Source organism: Panthera onca, chromosome A2, assembly GCF_046562875.1.
Source record: "Panthera onca isolate mPanOnc1 chromosome A2, mPanOnc1 haplotype 2, whole genome shotgun sequence".
NCBI classification, from domain to species: domain Eukaryota; kingdom Metazoa; phylum Chordata; class Mammalia; order Carnivora; family Felidae; genus Panthera; species Panthera onca.
The window spans coordinates 76911528-76934034 of NC_138340.1; the positions used below are offsets into that span (position 1 = coordinate 76911528).

Below are 22507 nucleotides of genomic sequence, written 5' to 3' on the forward strand. Positions count from 1 at the left end.
CTTCCAGACTCATTCTATGAAGCCAGCATTACTTTGATTCCTAAACCAGAGACCCAGCAAAAAAAGAGAACTACAGGCCAATATCCCTGATGAATATGGATGCAAAAATTCTCAACAAGATACTAGCAAATCAAATTCAACAGCATATAAAAAGAATTATTCACCATGATCAAGTGGGATTCATTCTTGGGCTGCCAGGCTGGTTCAATATTCACAAATCAATCAATGTGATACATCTCATTAATCAAAGAAAAGAACCATATGATCCTGTCAATCGATGCAGAAAAAGCATTTGACAAAATTCAGCATCCTTTCTTAATAAAAACCCTCGAGAAAGCCGGGATAGAAGGAACATACTTAAATATCATAAAAGCCATTTATGAAAAGCCCACAGCTAACATCATCCTCAATGGGGAAAAACTGAGAGCTTTTTCCCTGAGATCAGGAACACAACAGGGATGCCCACTCTCACCGCTGTTGTTTAACATAGTGCTGGAAGTTCTAGCATCAGCAATCAGACAACAAAAGGAAATCAAAGGCATCCAAATTGGCAAAGATGAAGTCAAGCTTTCGCTTTTTGCAGATGACATGATATTATACATGGAAAATCCGACAGACTCCACCAAAAGTCTGCTAGAACTGATACATGAATTCAGCAAAGTTGCAGGATACAAAATCAATGTACAGAAATCAGTTGCATTCTTATACACTAACAATGAAGCAACAGAAAGACAAATAAAGAAACTGATCCCATTCACAATTGCACCAAGAAGCATAAAATACCTAGGAATAAATCTAACCAAAGATGTAAAAGATCTGTATGCTGAAAACTACAGAAAGCTTATGAAGGTAATTGAAGAAGATATAAAGAAATGGAAAGACATTCCCTGCTCATGGATTGGAAGAATAAATATTGTCAAAATGTCAATACTACCCAAAGCTATCTACACATTCAATGCAATCCCAATCAAAATTGCACCAGCATTCTTCTCGAAACTAGAACAAGCAATCCTAAAATTCATATGAACCACAAAAGGCCCCGAATAGCCAAAGTAATTTTGAAGAAGAAGACCAAAGCAGGAGGCATCACAATCCCAGACTTTAGCCTCTACTACAAAGCTGTAATCATCAAGACAGCATGGTATTGGCACAAAAACAGACACATAGACCAATGGAATAGAATAGAAACCCCAGAACTAGACCCACAAACGTATGGCCAACTCCTCTTTGACAAAGCAGGAAAGAACATCCAATGGAAAAAAGACAGTCTCTTTAACAAATGGTGCTGGGAGAACTGGACAGCAACATGCAGAAGGTTGAAACTAGACCACTTTCTCACACCATTCACAAAAATAAACTCAAAATGGATAAAGGACCTGAATGTGAGACAGGAAACCATCAAAACCCTAGAGGAGAAAGCAGGAAAAGACCTCTCTGACCTCAGCCGCAGCAATTTCTTACTTGACACATCTCCAAAGGCAAGGGAATTAAAAGCAAAAATGAACTATTAGGACCTCATCAAGATAAAAAGCTTCTGCACAGCAAAGGAAACAATCAACAAAACTAAAAGGCAACCAACAGAATGGGAAAAGACATTTGCAAATGACATATCGGACAAAGGGCTAGTATCCAAAACGTGTAAAGAGCTCACCAAACTCCACACCCAAAAAACAAATAATCCAGTGAAGAAATGGGCAGAAAACATGAATAGACACTTCTCTAAAGAAGACATCCAGATGGCCAACAGGCACATGAAAAGATGCTCAACATCGCTCCTCATCAGGGAAATACAAATCAAAACCACACTCGGATATCACCTCACGCCAGTCAGAGTGGCTAAAATGAACAAATCAGGAGACTATAGATGCTGGAGAGGATGTGGAAACGGGAACCCTCTTGCACTGTTGGTGGGAATGCAAACTGGTGCAGCCACTCTGGAAAACAGTGTGGAGGTTCCCCAAAAAATTAAAAATATATCTACCCTATGACCCAGCAATAGCACTGCTAGGAATTTACCCAAGGGATACAGGAGTGCTGATGTACAGGGGCACTTGTACCCCAATGTTTATAGCAGCACTCTCCACAATAGCCAAATTATGGAAAGAGCCTAAATGTCCATCAACTGATGAATGGATAAAGAAATTGTGGTTTATATACACAATGGAGTACTATGTGGCAATGAGAAAGAATGAAGTATGGCCCTTTGTAGCAACGTGGATGGAACTGGAGAGTGTTATGCTAAGTGAAATAAGCCATACAGGGAAAGACAGATACCATGTTTTCACTCTTATGTGGATCCTGAGAAACTTAACAGAAACCCATGGGGGAGGGGAAGAAAAAAAAGAAGAGGTTAGAGAGGGAGGGAGCCAAAGCATGAGACTCTTAAAAACTGAGAACTGAGGGTTGATGGGGGGTGGGAGGGAGGGGAGGGTGGGTGATGGGTGTTGAGGAGAGCACCTGTTGCGATGAGCACTGGGTGTTGTATGGAAACCAATTTGACAATAAATTTCATATTAAAAAATAATAAATAAATAAATAAAACTTATGGAAGAAAACACAGGAAAGAATCTTTGTAACCCTGAGTGAGGCTCACACACCACCACAAGCACAATCCATGAAAGAAAAAAAAAGATGAAAGATAAAAGAGACGTCAAAATTTAAAACTTCTCTCTAAAAGCTAATATTAAGAATACAGAAAAGGCAGACTGAGAAAAAATATTTGTAAGACAGCTATATGATAAAGAATTTATATTCTTTGCACAAAGATGTCTCAAAATTCAATAAAACAAATTGAAAAAAAGAAAAACATTTAAATGCCAGGAAAGACAATACAGAGATGGCAAGTAAGCACATAAAAAGATGCTCGATGTTACAAGCCACTAGGGAAATGCAAATGAAAACCCGAGACCCCAGAGCACACCTGTTAGAGTGGCTCGAGTCAAGAAAGCAGCGCCGAAATAGCGATAAGGAGGCAGAGCAGCTCACGCTGCCAGCGACTGCACGACAGGGCAGCCGCGCTCCACAGCACAGCTCCTTGGAAGGCTAAACACTGAATTACCGCTTGACCCAACGACTCCACCGCCAGGTACATGTGCAAGAGAAGTGAAAACACGCGTCCAGACAAGAACCTGTACACAGTCACAGCAGTGAAACACGTAGCGTCAAAGTGGAAACAAGCCCTATGTCCATCAACTGATGAATGGATAAACAAAACGTGCTAGGGCCACAGGATGGAATACTTGGCTATAAAGAGTTACCAAGTATGGGGCGCCCGGGTGGCTCAGTCAGTTGAGCGTCCCGACTTCAGCTCAAGTCATGATCTTGCAGTTCGTGGGTTTGAGCCCTGCATTGTGCTCTGTGCTGACAGCTCAGAGCCTAGAGCCTGGAGCCTGCTTTCGATGCTGTGCCCCTCCCTCTCTCTCCCTCTCTGTCCCTCCCCAACTTGCACTCTGTGTGTGTCTCTAAAATAAACATTAAAACAAAAAAAGAGTTATCAAGTATATATAAACCTTGAGAACATTATGCTAAGTGAAGAAGCCACAGATTTAAATGCCATGAATCCCATTTATACAGAAAGTCCCAAACAGGCAATTTCAGGGTCAGAGAAAGTAGGTTAGCAGTTTCCAGCGCCGGGGAGAAGGGAGGAATGTAGAGTCACTGCCAATGGACACAAGGTTTCTTTCTGAGGTGACGAAAATGCTCTGGAATTAAGACAGTGGTGACAAGTGCACAACTATGTGAACATCCTAAAAAACCACTGAATCGTACACTTTCAATGGGTAAAGGATACACAAGACTGTATCGCAATAAAGGTGTTAAAAAAAAACACTTCTTTAAACCTAAATCAGAAAGTAAGAAACAGTAAGAGTATGTCAAATCAATGCTGTACACCTGAAACTAATACTATGTCAATTATACTTCAACAAAAAGAAAATTAAAATAACAACACATGTGATATATATCCATAAAGGAATACTATTCAGCCACAAAAAAAATGAACAAAATCCTGACATTTCCCACAACAGCAAAAAGAAATAGGAAGAACCATGGGAAATAATACACATCATCTTGAAGTCTATAATTCAAAGTAGGGGACAGTGACCATAGCTAGCTAGACAAATGCCTTACTCTTCAGGAAAATCTAAGAATTTCAAAATCCTTAGAGATGGGAAAACTCCAATAGTATCTACCAGTTATTAGACATTAGAGCTTATTGGATGTTTGGTACTGGATTAAGTGTATTACAGGTTACTACTTTACTAAGTCCCAACAATAATCCCGTAAGGCAGAGCTGAAATTCAAATTTGTATCTGATTCTAAAACTTTATACTAAACTGGAACGGGAAAAGGTAATATAGTCTACATATTATATACATATAGACATATGTAAAAGTCTATATACTATATGTATATAGTAAAACATATATAGTCACGTGAGTAATCTTTATGATAAAAAGGTAAATAAGACTACACAGTAAGTTACTTCTAATAAGTTTAAATTAAAAAAAAAAGACATCTGTGAAAACATTCAATATAGTGACACCTAAAACATGAAGATGTTTGAAAAGACCCAAGACTTGTAAAAATACCCCAAAGTACTGAAATGAAAGACAGAAGTATTGCTTCAGATATTATACTTACCAACAAAAGAAAGTAAATCTATATTATTTTCTTCTTGCTCGTTTTATCCACCCATGAGAACAATTTTCAAAGTGGAGTGAATAGAGGAAATACTAAGAAACTAGTCAATTTTTTTAAGTTAACTCTCCAGTCAAATCAGATCATAATGTGATAACAGAGACACTGTCAGTAAACTCTGGGAACTTAATCGGCATAAGGGAAATGTCACAAAGGGTGCCAGACAGGCAATACATTGCCTAAAATTTTGCAAAGTGAAAAGAAAATATTCTGGAAAATAGATTCTGAAATTTATTTCAGAGGTCAATCCCCACTAAATACTAGAAGACATTATTGAACAGCTGGTTTGAAAATCATTAGATACTACCCCAAGTGTTCCAAACAGGTCATGTCAACAATTTTCTGAAGGCTTTTCTGGACTGGATAATAATGCAGGATATTTTCATCATCAGCAAAGTTGTCAAAAAACCAAAAAAAAATCTCATATCCTATAGATGTGACAGATCAATGGAGATTCAAATACCTTTATAAGCAGCTTAAAAAGTGTACCGTCAGATGGCTCTCTGTACTTCATACTGACATGAATGACACCAGAGATGGATTCATTAACCAATTTAGACAAATCAGATGATAGACCGCATGCCTCAGTCAACAGTCTTCCCAGATCTATTTACCCATGGCAAGAAAAAGCAGGTAAGTGTAAGGATGCAAGAATCAAGAAAGAGGAAAGGACTGGAATAAGGGTACAAGTGAACATTAAAGCAAAGATAAAGGTTCATAATCCTTTATTGAGGTTTATTTATTTATTTTGGTTTAAAAAATCAGAATTCCTCAAGCAAAAGATGTGAAGTTTTCAACTGACTACAAACTCGATAGTCTTTAAAAAAGAAAAATAACTCAACCAATCTTAAAGGACGAAGAAAAGAAGTACATTACATTAAAAGTACATATCAAAAGAAGTTTTCTCCATTATCCAGAATATAATGCTTAGTTTTGATTTTTTTTTAAGTTTATTTTGATAGAGAAAGATGGACAGAGAGAATCCCAAGCAGACTCCACTCTCAGTGCAGAGCCCGACATGGGGCTTGATCCCATGTGAGATCATGACCGGAGCTGAAATAAAGAGTCGGACAGACGGTTAACCAACTGAACCACACAGATGCCCCTATTATGCTTAGTTCTAAACACCATTTACAAGTGACCCTGACAGACCAGAGTGGATCAGAACGATGACAACAAAATAATGGATCCGGTACCTACAAGACCTAGGTAAAAAGCATTAAGGAAAGCAACAGAGATTCAAATATGAATGACACTCAGTCTTTGCCTTCAAGGAGCTTACAGTCTCGTAGTAAAGACAGACATAAACAAATAAATGCAATATACTGTCAATTAGTAGGCGATACAAACGCAGACATACCATACTAAGACTCAAAGACAGAAAGACTTGCACTTTCTCAGAAAAAAGGAAGTCTTCGCTAAAAAAGTAACTTGTAAGGTGACTTTTGAAAAGTATTTATTATATTAGCAAATGTTTACTCAGCAATAATAAAAGCTAACATATGACGACTTATTTCATACCAGCCACTGTGCTGCGTGAAGATGCACAGAAGTGCAGCCACAACCTCTGCCTTCATGCAGTTTATGACTTAACAAAAGAGACACAAGTGAACCAGTAGTATCAGTGAACTGAGATCAATTCTGTAACAAGCACAGGGTGCAAGGGAACACTCAGTGAGAGCACTTAAGGGCATGTAGGGCAGTGGAGGAAGGCTCTGAGAGTGCAGGGACCAGGAGAAGGAATACATGTTCTGAACAGAAGGCCTACAGGTAAAACAAAGAGTGCAGCTGGTTCAGAAACTGGTATTTCGCTCTACATGGAACGTAGTTTGAGAGACAGAGTGCCCAGAAATGAGGCTAGAGACGTGAGCCAGTGCCACATCATGCTAGCCTTTCAATAACAGTAAAGATTTTGGATTTATCCTAATGACTATAGTTAGTGAAGGATTTTTAGCAGGGAAGGGACAGGATTACATTTGCGTTATAAAGGACTTCAGCCCCTATGGGAGATTAGATTAGAAACGACACTGGCCTGAACAAGGATAAGCAGATGTGTGAAAAGGCGGCTACATCCATGACATCTAGGTCTCACAGTATCACATTAGGACCCAGTGACTCAGTATGAGGCACAATGGCATCAGAGAAGTCGTGTCATTCCCAAACTTCCTGCTCAAGCCACTAGATGTGCGGTGGTATGACTCACTAAGATGAGAAATACTAACAAAGAAACGGGTTTTGTTTGGTTTTTTGGAGGGTGAAAAGAGGGAAAAGGGGGAGGGAAGAGTTAAGTTATAAATGTACTGAAATGAGTGTCTGTGGGACCTACAAGTAGAGGTGCTAGTTGGCACTTAGATATAAAAGTCCTGAAATGTCCAAGATGGCAGCACAGGAAGACCTTGAATTTACCTCCCACAGACACAAGAAATCCATACCCACACATACGGCAATCCCTCCTGAAGAGCTGAGAATAGACTGAACAGCTTCCGTACAACAAAGGGTAGAAGGACCACACAGAGGACAAGAGGAGAGCCTGAGACACGGTAATGACAGGAAACTGACCCCAACATTAAAACTGCAGTAGGGAGAGACAGGACTGAGGAGCCACGTGCAAATTCACCCACCCAGGGTCACAACAAAAAACACAACAATCTTTTAAAGAGCAGAAAGACTATAGAAGTGGAGAAAACTCATTTACTAACCATACAGCATGGGCCAGACGGTGGGGACTGCTGGAAAGCCCCCCAGAGATGGAGACGCTAAGAGGCACCACTGTTTACGCTCTCCCTTCACCTTGGTAGTGCAGACAGGAGCAGGGTCCAGGCGTTCTAAACGGACTGCTGACTCAGTGGCCCTGGGCTCCTGGCCCACACCTACCATAGCTCCAGCTGTCCAACTAGGGCTGCCCCAGCACAACACATGAAACCCCCCAGCCTGTGCCCACTACAACTCCATCTCCAGCTGTCCTGCCAAGGCAACTTGGGTGCAAAGCACCCCAGGCATTCTCACCGATCCGGCCAGGGAGCCCCCTGTGGAGTGCTGCAGCTGGCACCCACCCCAGCTCCAGCCATCCCACCAGGGTAGCCCAACACAGAGAACCCCAGGACCTGCCAGACCACATCTGATTCAGCTCCAGCTGTCCTATTAGGGTGGCCCTGGCACAAAACAGCCCAAGATGCCCCAGCCTGTGCCCGCTCCAGCTCCAGCCAGAAAGCCAAAGCCATCAGGAACATGGAGTCTACACAGGGGAAATTCCTATACAAGGCCACTCCTTCAAGAATGGGAGAGGTAGCCCTTTCACCTAATTCACACAAACACAGGAAGTCAGATAAAATGAGGAAACAGAGGAATATGCTCCAATCAAAAGAACAAAAGGAAACAGCAGAAAACAAACTAAAGAAAACAGACAAGCAATCTACGTGATAAAGAGTTCAAAGTAATAGCCATAAAGGCGCCCACAGGACTACAAAGAAGAGTGGATGAACTCAGTAAGGACCTCAACAAAGTGATAGAAAATATGAAAAAGAACCAATCAGAGTTGAAGAACACATTAACTGAAGTGAAAAATACACTAAAGGGAATCAATGGCAGATTAGAGGATGCAGGAGACCAGTTCAGTGATCTGGAAGACCAGATAGTAGAAAGCACCGAAGCTGAACAGCAAAAAAATAAATGACAGGTTAAAGGACCCCTGGGACAACATCAAGCGGAAAAAAATTTACATTATAGGGATCCGGGAGAAGAAAGAGCAAAGGGCAGAAAACTTATTTGAAGAAATAATAGCTGCAAATTTCTCTAAACAGACATCCATGTCCAGGAAGCAAGAGAGCCCTAAACAAAAATGAACCCAAAGAAGTCCACACTAAGACACATAATCATTAAAATGTCAGAAATTAAAGATAAAGAGAGAACCTTAAAAGCAGCAACAGAAAAGCAACTAGTTACACAGCAGGGAAACCCCCATGAGGCTATCAGCTAATTGTTCAGAAGAAACCCTGTAGGCCAGAAGGGAATGGCTGGATATATTCAAAGTGCTAAAAAGACAAAACCTACAACCAAGTATACTCTACCCAGCAAGGTTGCCATTTGGAACTAAAGGCAAGACAAAGAGTTTCCCAGACAAACATAAGTTAAAGCAGTTCATCACCAATGAACCGGCCTTACAAGAAATGGTAAAAGGACTTCTTTAAGCAAAAAGACCATACCGAGAAGAAAGCATGACCCAAAAAAATTTCACTCATAAAAACATAGTAGAGGTAATAGTTCAATCACTTACAAAGAAAGTTAAAAGACTAAAAAGCAGCACATTTATAAATAAAATATTAGTTAAGGGAACTCAATTAGAAAATGTAAAATATAACAACATACACATAAAACATAGAAGTGGGCAGTAAAAATACAGTCCTTTTAGAAGGTGCTCAAACTTAAGTGACCATCAACTTAATACAGACTGCTATATACTTATTATAAGTTATACAGTATCATTATAAGTATCATTATGTTACTTAGAATCCTATATACTTAGGATGTTATCTATGAACCTCATGGTAACCACAAAGCAAAAACCTGTAATAGACACACAAAAATTGAGAGAGAAAGCCAAGCATAACACCAAAGAAAGTCCTCAATCACAAGGAAAAAGAGCAAGAGAACTACAAAAACAATGAGGAAACAAGTAACAAAAGGCACTAAGTACATACCTATCAATAATTACTTTAAATGTAAATAAATGCTCCAATCAAAAGACATGGCTGATGGAATGGATAAAAAAACAAGATCCATCTATATGCTGCCTACAAGAGACTTGCTTCAGAAAATACAGACCAAAAGGGAAGGGATGGAAAAAGATATTCCATGCAAATGGTATCCAAAAAAAGCCAGGGTATCAATACTTACATTATACAAAACATACTTTAAAATAAAAAAAAAATTAAAAATAAATAAAATATAAAGACTGTAACAAGAGACAAGGGCACTGCATAATGACAAAGGGATCAATCCAACAAGAGAACATAACAATTATAAGTATCTATGCAACCAATATTGGAGCACCTAAATGTATGAACATAAAAACAGACATACACAGAGGAAATGACGTAACACAGTAACAGCAGGGGACACCCAACTTGCATCAATGGAGAAAATCAAGCAGAAAGTCAATAAGGAAACCGTGTCTTTGAACAAGACATCAGACTAGATGGACCTAACAGAACATTCACAACATTCCATCCAAAAGCAACAGAAAACACCTTCTTTTCAAGTGCACATGGAACATTCTCCAGGATATGCCACCAAAAAGGTCTCACCAAATTGAAGATTAAAATCAGGGGCACCTGGGTGGCTCAGTTGGTTAAGCATCCGACTTCAGCTCAGGTATGATCTCACGGTCCGTGAGTTCGAGCCCCGAGTTAGGCTCTGTGCTGACAGCTCAGAGCCTGGAGCCTGCTTCAGATTCTGTGTCTCCCCCAAGCCCCCCTCTCTCTCTCCCCCCCAACTTGTGCTCTCTCTCAAAAAATAAACATGAAAAAAAATAAAAATAATAAAAATTAAAAACAAAAAAAAAGGATTCATCATGATGAAGTTAGATCTATTCTGGAGACGGTTCAGTATCCTCCAATCAATCAATGTGACACGCCACATTAACAAAATGAATGAAGGATGAAAATTGGTATGATCATCTCAACAGATGCAGAAAAAAATTCGGCCAAAATTCAACACGATAAAAACTCTTAACAAAGTAAGTTCAGAAGGAAAATACCTCAACGTGATAAAGGCCATATATGACAAATCCACAGATAACATCATACTCAACAGTAAAAACCTGAGAGCTTTTCCACTAAGATCAGGAACACGACAAGATGGCCACTCCCACCACCTTCACCCCAGCCACAGCAACCAGACAAGAAATAAAAGGCATCCAAACTGGTAAGAAAGAAGTAAAACTCACATCTGAGGATGACAGAACACTATACACAGAAAACCCTCAAGACTCCACCCAAAAACCATCAGAATAAATGGATTCAGTGAAGATGCAGCATATACAAAACCAACATATACAAATTGGTTACACTTCTATACACTAATAACTAAGTGGCAGAAAGAAATTAAGAAAATAATTGCATTTACAATTGCACCAAAAAGAATGAAATACCTAGGAATAAACTTAACTGAGCAGGTGAAAGACATATACTCTGAAAACTTTCAAACACTGATGAAAGACATACCATGCTCAGACTGGAAGAATTAAGATTGTTAAAATGTCCATACTCTCCAAAGCAATCCAAAGGCTCAATGCGATCCTACCAAAATACCAAAAGTAATTTTCACAGAACTAAAACAAATAATCTTAAAATTTGTACGGAACCACAAAAGACCCATAACAGCCAAAGCAATCTTGAGAAATAAAAACAAAGCTGGAAGTAACACAATCCCAGATTTCAAGATATACTACAAAAATACAATAATCGAAAAAGTGTATTAATGGCACAAGAGAGACACACAGACCAATGAACAAACTAGGAAGCCCAGAAATAAACCTATGTTTATATGGTCTATAATAAAGAAAGAAAACTTATGCAATAGGGAAAAGACAGTCTCTTTAATAAATGGTGTCAGGAAAACTGAACAGTCACATGTCAAAGAATGAAACTGGACCACTTTTCTATACCATACACAAAAATAAACTCAAAATGGATTAAAGACCTAATGTAAGACCTGAAACTATAAAATTCCTAGCAGAAAACAGGTAGCAATCTATCAGACATAAGCTTTAGCAACATTTTTCATAGCATATTGCAAATACCATATGATTTCACTTGTATGTGGAATCAAAACAAACAAACAAAAAAAAAGAACTAAACACAACAAAACAAACAACACAGAAAAAGACCCATAAATACAGAGAACTGGTGGTTGCCAGAAGGGAGCGGAGGGGAGTGGCAGAATGGGCAAAAAGTGACAGAGTGGGAGGTATAGGCTTCCAGTTACAGAATGAGTAAGTCCTGGGGATAAACGGTACAGCACAGGAAGTAACAACAGTACTGTCATAGAGTCTTATGGTGTGAGGTGGGGCTGCATCTGTGGTGAGCACAGCATGATATACAGAACTGAGGAGTCACTAGGTTGTACACCTGAAACTAACGTCACACTGTAGGTCGACTACAATTTAAAAAAACAAAGAGCAGACAGCTGAATTTCCTCAGGACTAGAGCTCTGCCAGCAGGGATGAGGGAACAAGGAGGCAAGGGACTCAAGAAGAGTGGCTAAGGTGATGGACTATGGAATCTAAGTGGATCAGGAAAGCAGTCAAGACAGGACGTGCAGAGAGCAAAGACACAGAGGGACCCAAGGACTAGAGCACCTGATAAACCACCTGTGTGCTGAGAAAACCTGAGTAAGAGAGGAAAGGAGGTTATGGTTAGAGAACACAACGTCTGAATTTGTGATTTCACAAGTGAAGCAGTTCTTTGTGCTATCAAGATCCAGCAGCCCTGGGAAAGGATACCTGAAAATGGAGAGAAGAGGTTGCTGGTAATACAGAAAAGTCACCAGATGGACAGGAAGGGAGAACGAGGAAGGCAGAAAAGCATGAAACAGCAAGGTTCTCAGGAGAATTGCAAGCAGTCTGACAAAAGTTAAGAGGGATCAAGATAAGGATGGAGAGGGAAGAGCCAGACTACAGAAGTCATATCTGAAAGCTAATTTGCTCAAGATGAGAACTGTCTTCTGAAGGACTGAAGGGCTGTCAGATTTTTTAAACATCCATCCTAGGAAACAGAAAGGGTAGAAGATACAGGGAAGCAGATTTCAAAATAAAAGAGAATGTTCTAATGACTAACGATTATATAAATTGGTTGTCTTAAAAATTAGTAATTCTAGTAATACTAGAAGTGTTTAAGCAAAACTCAATGTTGATCTGCCTACAATGTTGTAAAAAGAATCAAACAGGAGACCATTAAGTTCCTTCCAACTCCATGAAGGCAGTAAGAGAAGAAAAGGCATTACTTACCAATTCTACACCTATTACTCCTGCACCAATGACAACCATCTTTTCTGGAACTTTTTTTAAAGATAAAGCACCTGTAGACGACACTATCGTATCTTCATCAATCTATAACAAAATATATACAATCAAAATGATTTGGAAAAACCTACTGCCTTATAAATGAGCTCACAAAAAATACTAAGACATTCATCTGTTCTGAGGTATCTATGACTTCTATCCTTACATTCAATTCTTTTTAATATAATTTATTGTCAGACTGGCTTCCATACAACATCCAGCGCTCATCCCAACTAGTGCCCTCCTCAGTGCCCATCACCCACTTTCCCCTCTCCCCCATCCCTTACAGTCCATTTTAACAAATCCCATTAAAAATGCTCACTTGAAATTTCATCATTCAATATTTCAAAACAAAATGGTCCATTTTAACTACAAAATGAACCCAAGTCTATCTTAATATGAAATGTTCTATTTCTGGTCAAAATCACTGCAAAATAGAGATAGCTTCCCAAAGCTGAGTGTCAACATATGGTATTTCAGTTAGAAATTTTTCATTCAAAGTGCATAAATAGCATGAATAAAGTAGTTTATAAAAGGTCTTCCTGAAGGAAGGTTATAACAGTTGTAAAAAGCATACCGTGATTCCAGGAAAAGGAGTAACTTCTGACCCTGTAGCTATAAGAATGTTCTTTGTATCAATAATTTGAGTGCTGCCATCGGCTTTCATAGCAGTGACCTGATTTTTGCCCGTTATCTTTCCATATCCATTTACGTGAACAACCTTTAATAAAATAATATTTATACATTGACAAAGCTTAAAATGATGTTTGCAATTAAAAAAACATGGGGCGCCTGGGTGCCTCAGTTGGTTGAGGATCCAACTTCGGCTCAGGTCATGATCTCACGGTTTGTGAGTTCGAGCTCCACATCAGGCTTTGTGCTGACAGCTTACTCAGAGAGCCTGGAGCCTGCTCTGGTTTCTGTCTCCCTTTCTCTCTGCCCCTGCCCTGCTCACACTCTGTCTCTGTCTCTCTCAAAAATAAACATTAAAAAAAAATTTTTTAAATAAAAATAAAAAAACATGATTAATGGGGAGGAAAATAAAAGCACTCTATTAAATAATACACCCAGTACAAAATACTTCCTTACTTAATAAGGTTACGCATAGAGCAGCAAAAAACTTGTTATATACGTCAGGGAATCTATTTCAGGTTAGCACACAGTTTTAAATTAATATCCCCAGCAGGAAAAAAAAGAGATAGGGGTGCCTGTGTGGCTCAGTCAGTTAAATAGCCAACTTCTGTTCAGGTCATGATCTCATGGTTTGTGGGTTCAAGCCCCATGTCAGGCTCTGTGCTGACAGCTCAGAGCCTGGAGCCTGCTTCGGGTTCTGTGTCCCCCTTCTCCCTCTGCCCCTCCCCCACTCATACTCTGTCTCTCACTCTCTCTCAAAAATAAATATTAAAAAAATATATATAATACCCCCAAGCATTAAGTTCTAAGGGCATCACTCTATCAGCAGAATGTTTCATATGAACATAAGATAAAGTAGGCATCTGAACATTAAAACACTGACCTTATTCTGTTTGAATAAGTGGGCAATTCCACCAGTTAAAGCTTTTACCGCTGTACTCTTCTGCTCCATCATCTTCTCTAAATTCAAGCGAACTTCAGACACTGTAATTTGTTAAATAAATCTTTAGTCCTTAGCTAAATTCTTGACGCAATGTGATATTTTTCACTAATCAGGTCTGGAAAATTTCAGCTTAATGCTTACAGAACTGTAAAAAAGGCAGTGTTAAAACTTCTCATGTAGTAACTGCTATAATAATTGTAGCTCGCAAAGAGGCCAACAGCAACACATCACGGTCAATAAAACTTATCAAACACAGTAAAAAGTCCACCTTTGGGAAAAATGCAGTCCAAAATACACATTACATCCCACGTGGCAACATACTCATTCTCCGAACACATGATGATGATTATAAATCTGGACAGAATTAAATAGAGATGGCAAAGTAAAACATCAGCTGAAATTTTAAATAGGAACAACTTCACAAAACAAAAACAAAAATACTCATCTGAAAACTTTAAATATAGAAACTTAACATAAAAGAGTTTAATCAACTGGATTTAATCCCTCATTTGGGTCGCCTGGGTTGCTCAGTTGGTTAAGCGTCCGACTTCAGCTCAGGTCATGATCTCATGGTTTGTGGGTTCGAGCCCCGCATCAGGCTCCACACTGCAGAGACTGCTTGCAATGCTCTCTCTCCCTCTTTCTGTCTCTGATTCTCTACCACTTGCGTGTACTCTCTCTCTCAAAATAAATAAACTTAAAAAAAAAAAATATCCCTCATTTAACTCCTAACTCTAAAGCAACAACATAACAAAGCAGCTCAACTCAACAGAATTTCAAAAGAGGGAGATCTTAGCAATCTGCACATGCAATCAACCCATATCTCAGAGATGAGGAAACAGAGACCCTGAGAGATCTGATTTACGTAGGTCATAGAACTAGAAGAGGAAGCTTGGCCTACGATGCAAGTCTCTTGACTAAACCCTGTTTCTTCTTTCCTGAGTCAGGAAAGTGGGTTTTGATTCTACCTTTCATCTACTTTGATATGTTTGCTTTAATGTGTACATATCACCTCTATACCCACTGGATTGCCTACTACAGCCCATTCTTTCAGAAACTACTACAACAAACAAATGAAAGAAAAATGATTACCCCTCCATACCCACTGGTATGTTTAAGCTCTTTCTAGAACAGACTACCCTTCTGGATGAATCTGTCAACAATTGGTGAAAAAGGATGAAATGAAAACAGCCCAAAAAGAATGGTGGGAGACAAGATTTACCAAATTAAAATGAAATGCCCTCCTTTTACACTGGGTTACATTCCCCATTCTCTCCTTTGTTCTTGCCACACTACCAACAACCTAAGCAGTCTGTCCATCCTTCCTTCCTTCCTTCCCTGCCTAGAGCACTCAGGAATCCAGTGCCAACTCCCCACCTCGAGATCTCCAGGTTTCAGGGAAATTGAAACTGACTCTTCATACACATACACACACACACACAGCAGACTTCACACAAAAGTTGTCAAAGGAACAGAAGATGTCATAGTAGAAATCTGGATTTAAGCCTTAAGTAAATCTCTATTTTTAATATCTTTTTTTACTCTTTCCTCAATGAAACAAGTATTACTCATTAGACATACATAAGTCTTTAACTGGAAGAGTCAAGTATGGCTGGTAATATTGCTAAATATGAAAGGTATACTTACTTTCAATTCCCCTAGATGCAAAATCTTTTCCATGGGCCATATGGTAATAATGAGAGTTATTTAATAAAGCCTAAATAGACAAAATGATGAAATGTTAATAAGACTATATATGATAAAAAAGCACTTAAGAAATGACATCCCCTGCATGCAATAGTACAAAGGACTACAACAATTCAGTTTCTGTTCTTATGTAATTAATCTAAGTCAAATAATGACACAATGTTCAACAGCAGGACTGAAAAACAAAACACCTTTACTTTCTTTAAAAGCAAAGGAATAGGTACCCTCTTCAGGGGGCAGGTGAAAAGGGCAGTCCTGTCTACATCCAAAAGCACCTAAAAGAATTTACTGCCTATGATCTGTTTCGTTGGTAAAGGAGAACTAAAGAGAAAAATGGAACATGAGAGTCTGTTTGAATGGAAAGGCTAGGGATTCCAAAACAAAGAAGCAATTTCAGGAATGTATGGCAAACCACTGAAAGCACTGCTTAAGCTTTACCAAGGATAACATGTTTTTTATCAACCTTGGGTTGTTTATTTTTTAGTAACTGTATTAGTCTAATATTCTAGTCTTAACATATCCTTCTAGCTGGTGGCTAATGACAGAAGCCTTTGCACTGTACGAAACACACGTTCACCTTAGAAGGGATACAACCGACGTTCAAGCACGTTCCACCAAGCGTTTCATTTTTCTCAACGCAGACTGTCTATAACCAAAGAAAATATTATTTAACGGCACATAACCTGCAGAGTTTCAGTTCACTAAAATTCCCATGTATCTGTCCTAATTCTTGTACAAAATAAGTTTGCATTTGTGAGAATGAAATAGAGTCCTTTAAAATTTATCATCTGAGTAATACTAAATGCAGGCTAACCCAAATGTGAATTATTCTAAGACATTTTTGTTTAACATTACCAAATACATGCTTTTAGTTCTATTACTGTTGCTTCCAAAGTGAAATTAGTAGCCAAACGTGCGAAGCAGTGTGGGGAGTTGGGAATAATGGACTCTGCTATTTCATGAGACTACCACAACTGAGTAACACTCTTCACTCGTCTCAGGCCTGAATAGAACTTATGAAGACATTATTTACCACTGTTATTTAGGTGCAAAGTATTTTGTGAATATGATCAAGTCCTTCCAAATAAAAATAAATCAACACCTCGTTTAGTCTAAACTTTACCTTGAAGCCCAACTGGGCAGCTTTAATAGCGGCAACATATCCTCCGGGACCAGATCCTATCACTGTTACATCAGCATCAACTACAATAAAAGCAAATTGATATAAACAGTAAATTGCTTAATATGGACCAAAAATAGTACATTAAAAAAACAAACAAAAAATCTGATACTTTAAACCTCCAAGAAAGTACAAGGAACCAGAATTTTCTAGCCAGTACTATTTTATTCCTAGGTACTTAACATTCTTTGATGTTAACTAAAACTGGCATTTTTAAATTTCATATTCTATTTGTTCATTATGACATATGGAAATACAACAGAGTTCTATATCCACTGTATCCACTGACCTTGCTAAATTCCACACCGTTTTACTTAATAACAACAAGACAGGCTTTTAGTGACACTAGAAGACACATCTGCATGAGGGAGAGAACTTTGGAATCTGACATACTTGTCTTCAAATCTCAGCTCTAACATTTATTAGCTGTGTAACCAAGTGACTTAATTTTTCTGTCATAAAAGAAACAATAACACTACCTTAAATGACTAATGTTAGGATTAAATTTTGTACATCCTTAGAGCTGTCAATAAATTTAAGAATGATATGATTCCAGGTACTGTACTTGAGATACAGGGAGAAAAACCAGCTTCCCTGTAATAGATGGCAAACACGTTTTGGACTTTATTTGAATGCTGATAAATTTCATATAGTTTATAATAACAGGCTAACCAGAACATTAAGTGAACCACTCTGGACATTTACCATATGAAGATAGAAAAGGAAATTAACTTTGATCAGCAGCCTTAGTAATATAATAATTATAATGCAAATGGAAAAGAAGTCCAATTATTCCCACTGTTCTCAAGCCAACTTCAAATAAAAATACACTGGCTTGAAAGAGTTAGGAGACAGTCTCCCTTCTCCTCCGCCTCTACTATCCTTACAACCCCAAGCATTTAGCAGTTTATAACACATTTTCACATCTATTATCCTGTTTGATTCTCGAACTTCTTATGAAGACGGTAAGGCTGGCATATAACTGACATTTCACAGATAAGAAACACTAGGTTCAGAGAGGTCAGTTAACTTGCCCAAGGTCATATAGCAAGTGACTGGCAGAGACAAAATGTAAGCTTTTTGTCTCTATTTCCAATGGTCATCCCATTATTCAACGGTATTCTATTCCTCAATTTCAGCTATCATAAACTAAAATCCTAAGAGCAATAATCAAGCTTTATAATTATTAGACATCTAACCTTAGGAGAGTAATTTAACCTGTTTCACTTCACCTTCAGTTTCTCTAACTGCAAAATAAAGGCTACAAAAAAACCTACTTCATAGGGGCATGATACAAAATATGTAAATAGCTTAGCACAATACTTGGAGCATACATAATAAATATTTGCTATATGGTAGCTATATTCTGACCTCTGAAGATGGCAGTTTTAATTTCTGATCATCCCTCCTCAAGAAAACACCCACCCCTCCAAGGGATGGCAGTGCTAGTATCATCAAAAAACTTCTGCAGGACTGAAAAGAAACACAGAACCCCTGTGTTGAAAGATAACTAAGAAGTTATCCAACCCACAAAACCTAAGAATCCTTCCTACTGAATAAATAAAAGTACTGATTCTCCTTGGTTATATCAAATGATAATTAGGATTACTCAGTACATGAAAAAAATATATAGCTAGTCCAATACATGAAAAAAGGATCGTTTCAAGTTTCATCGATCCACTTGTGCTCTTTGGCTACGCTGTCTGGTTCCCTGATTCATGTTCAGAATTAAGTACATAATAAAGTGTATATCTATTTTCAAGTTTTGAACCAAATGATGGCCTAAACAATATTCTTTAATTTGGATTCTAATTTTTAATTCACAGTAATGAAACACAAGCTACAAAAAACAGGTTTCTTTGCTGAATTTTTAACATCTTTTCTGATTAAAGTATATGTTAATTAAATAAATTTAAACACAAAATAGCCAAAAATTTTAGTTTCATTTCCCATCGTGCTCTTAGATTTTTTTTTAACTATACAAAATACCAAAAATTTAAAACCAATCACCCCTCACTGAAGATATTAGATGTACCGTTCCATCAGAACACCACTAAAGTGCTAGGGAGAACAAAAAAGAAGGGAAAAAGGAAAATTCTCTGAAGATCAGTCAGCTGAGACTATAGGAGGGTGTGATCCAGTAACAAACCTTCAAAAACAAGCCAGTATTTAGGGGATGTCTGCGATTTACTTTTTTTTTTTTTTTTTTTTTTTTTAATTTTTTTTTCAACGTTTTTTATTTATTTTTTTGGGACAGAGAGAGACAGAGCATGAACGGGGGAGGGGCAGAGAGAGAGGGAGACACAGAATCGGAAACAGGCTCCAGGCTCCGAGCCATCGGCCCAGAGCCTGACGCGGGGCTCGAACTCACGGACCGCGAGATCGTGACCTGGCTGAAGTCGGAGGCTTAACCGACTGCGCCACCCAGGCGCCCCTGCGATTTACTTTTAAATGTGTCAAAAAAGTAAGGTGGACTGATGGGTGGCTAAATGGATGAACAGATACATGACAGTTTAAGTACAGTAAAATGTTAGTGGAAGTATCTATGAATGTTCACTGGAAAATTCTTACTTTTCCGAACATTTGCGATTTTTCATAACGAAAGGTTACAAAGACAAACCAGTTGGCTCTCACCTATACAAAGGCTGCACGCAGGTGAAGAGTTTACAACACACAATTCTGACTCACCACCTCCTTGTCCAAAAGCATTTCTCAATTTGATTCCCACATACACTTTTAAAAACCAGGATACAGACAAATAATTAAATGAAACACACTAAGGAACACTTGATGGTTAATTTTACAAAATTAGCTCTAGCCTTTAAGAGTGAAAAAGAAAAACCAAACAGGACACACAAATCAGTATCATGGGAGAAAGATGACTAAGTTAGAAGTACGGCAGAAGACAGCTACATAGCAATCTGCATTTTAGGTGGCAGTGAAATATCAGGAGAGAGTTATCAGGCTGATGCTTTAAAAAATACTGGGATACAATTAGGTGTGATGGACTTCAACAGACATGGCAGTTAATGCCATGAAATGAACTGAAGGAGAAAAAGCAGGAAAAAGTGTTCTACGAATGTTACTTACTATATCACTGTGAGGAAAATAAGTACACCGTGTCATCAAGGCTACCACTGAAATACAGGTGTTGAGTTACAAATAAATGATAATCATCAACAAAGTGCAAGACGTATTTTAAGGAGTCAGTTTGCAATAACATCTACCATTTTGGTAATTTATTCTGTGCCAGGCAGTGAGCTGAGTATTTCATGTCGTCTCATTTAAGCCTCCTTATGTCTCTATGACACAATTATCAGACCTCCATTTCACAGGAAGAAACTAAGGCTGAGAGTGACTAGACAACCTGCATAAGGTTGCACAACTAGTAAGTGATGCAGCCAGGGTTCAAAGCAGGTTCTTTCCATTCATAAGCCTCCACTCACTCCTATACCTTTCTGTCCTAATGCCATGCAGAACACTCAGATGACCCCATCATCTCCAGGGCAATCAGGAACTCCAACTAAAATGACAAAAAGCTCCTTCATTAACATAACGAAAGCAACAAGTATTTATGAACACCTACCCAAGAGGAAATCACTACCTTTAGTAACCTGACACTACAGTTAGGGAAAACACGCATGTTTCAAAATATACATAAATCAAGATTATTTTTAAAAATAAAAAAAGGGGTAAGAAAAAACATATCATAAGGCAGGAATTATTAATTACCAAATTCACTAAATGAGTATAAGAGCCAGTTGGCAAGGTTTATTTGTTTTGGGGGGTAGAGGGGTCCTTTTTAAATTATCAACGGCCTTAATCTCCAGTCTATTTTAGTGACCCTTTCATAGTAACATCCTATACTTGTCATCACCCAAAACGCCCAGCCTCTAAAATCCTGAATTCTATAAGAATTCTTTACTTTCTGATCATTACCCTACAACCTCCTTAATCCATAAAGGAGAAATATAGTAAAAGAAAAAAAGATTTGAAATTGAAAGAAAGAAAGAAAGAAAGAAAGAAAGAAAGAAAAGAAAAGAAAAGAAAAGAAAAGAAAAGAAAAGAAAAACTGGTGTTCAAACATGAGCTCTACCCCTTCGTAAATTCTTGGGCAAATATTTAATCTCTCTGGTTTTGATCTAACATAGGAATAATAGTGACAGTAATACCTACATCCCAGGGTTTGAGGTCAAAGATAACAATGCATGTCAACATCCTGGGATGATGCTAGGTGCATACAAGGCACTCGACGGATGTTTCTTCCCTCCTCAGATCCACCTCCCAATCTCACAACCTCCAATCTTCGTAACACCAATGCTACTCCAGTGTTCTCTCCCACTAAAACCCGACCCAGACATTACTCTCTCCTTCTTCATTGGTCTTTTCTTTTTCATTCAACAAACATTTATTGAGCATTAGACACTATTCTAAGGTCTTTGGATACCTATAATGACACAGCCCTGGTTCTTCTAGTCTAATAAGAGAGAAAAAGCAAAAAGCATTACAATAAAAACTCCAATCTGCAGCAAGAATGATCTTTAAAAACAAATCATATCAGGGCACTGGGTGGCTCAGTCGGTTAAATGTCTGATTTCGGCTCAGGTTATGATCTCATGATTCAAGAGATCAAGCCCAGAATCGGCTTGGCACTAACAGCATGGGTTTCTCTCTCTCCCTCTCCCCTCTTCCCCTGTTGGCATGCGCATCTGTGCTGTCTCTCAAAAATAAACTTAAAAAAAAAAAAAAAACAAACAAATCGTATCAGGCCTCTGCTTAAAACACTCCCAATGACTTCCAACTGTCGTTAAAATAAAGAGTTAGGGTCTTTCATTATCTGCAGAGGTCAACTCTCAATCTTCAACACACTTCAGCCACACTGGCCCTTTTCAAGCTCCTTAAAGGCACTGTGCTCCTTCTCACATCAAAATACTCCCACATGCTGCTCCTTCTACCTGGAACACCTCCTCCCATACCCACTCCCACCCCAACCCTTTTCAGATATCAACATCGTTTCCTTAGAAAGAATTCTGTGACCATTCTCCATCGGGATACAGATTTCATAGCTCCCTTATATTTAGCCTATGGGGTCTTTACCACAATTTTTTTTTTAATGTTTATTTTTGAGAGAGAGAGAGACAGAGTGCAAACAGGGGAGGGCAGAGAGAGAGGGAGACACACAAAATCCGAAGCAGGCTTCAGGCTCCGAGCTGTCAGCACAGAGCCCGACCTCACACCTGAGCTGAAGCCAGACTCCTAACTGACTGAGCCATCCAGGCTCTCCGCT

At 38.6% G+C, this 22507-nt stretch overlaps 1 protein-coding gene across 1 annotated transcript in view; it reads right to left on the reverse strand.

The window, feature by feature from the left end:
- Window positions 1–22507, reverse strand: part of DLD (dihydrolipoamide dehydrogenase) — a 34819-nt gene that overhangs the window by 8281 nt on the left and 4031 nt on the right. Inside the window, exons 3-8 of the mRNA XM_060632256.3 lie at window positions 17164–17243; window positions 16618–16686; window positions 15981–16050; window positions 14274–14374; window positions 13335–13478; window positions 12704–12805 (exon numbers count right to left, since the gene is read on the reverse strand). Of these exons, the coding sequence (XP_060488239.1) occupies window positions 12704–12805; window positions 13335–13478; window positions 14274–14374; window positions 15981–16050; window positions 16618–16686; window positions 17164–17243 (566 nt within the window). The remainder of the gene's footprint in view (window positions 1–12703; window positions 12806–13334; window positions 13479–14273; window positions 14375–15980; window positions 16051–16617; window positions 16687–17163; window positions 17244–22507) is intronic.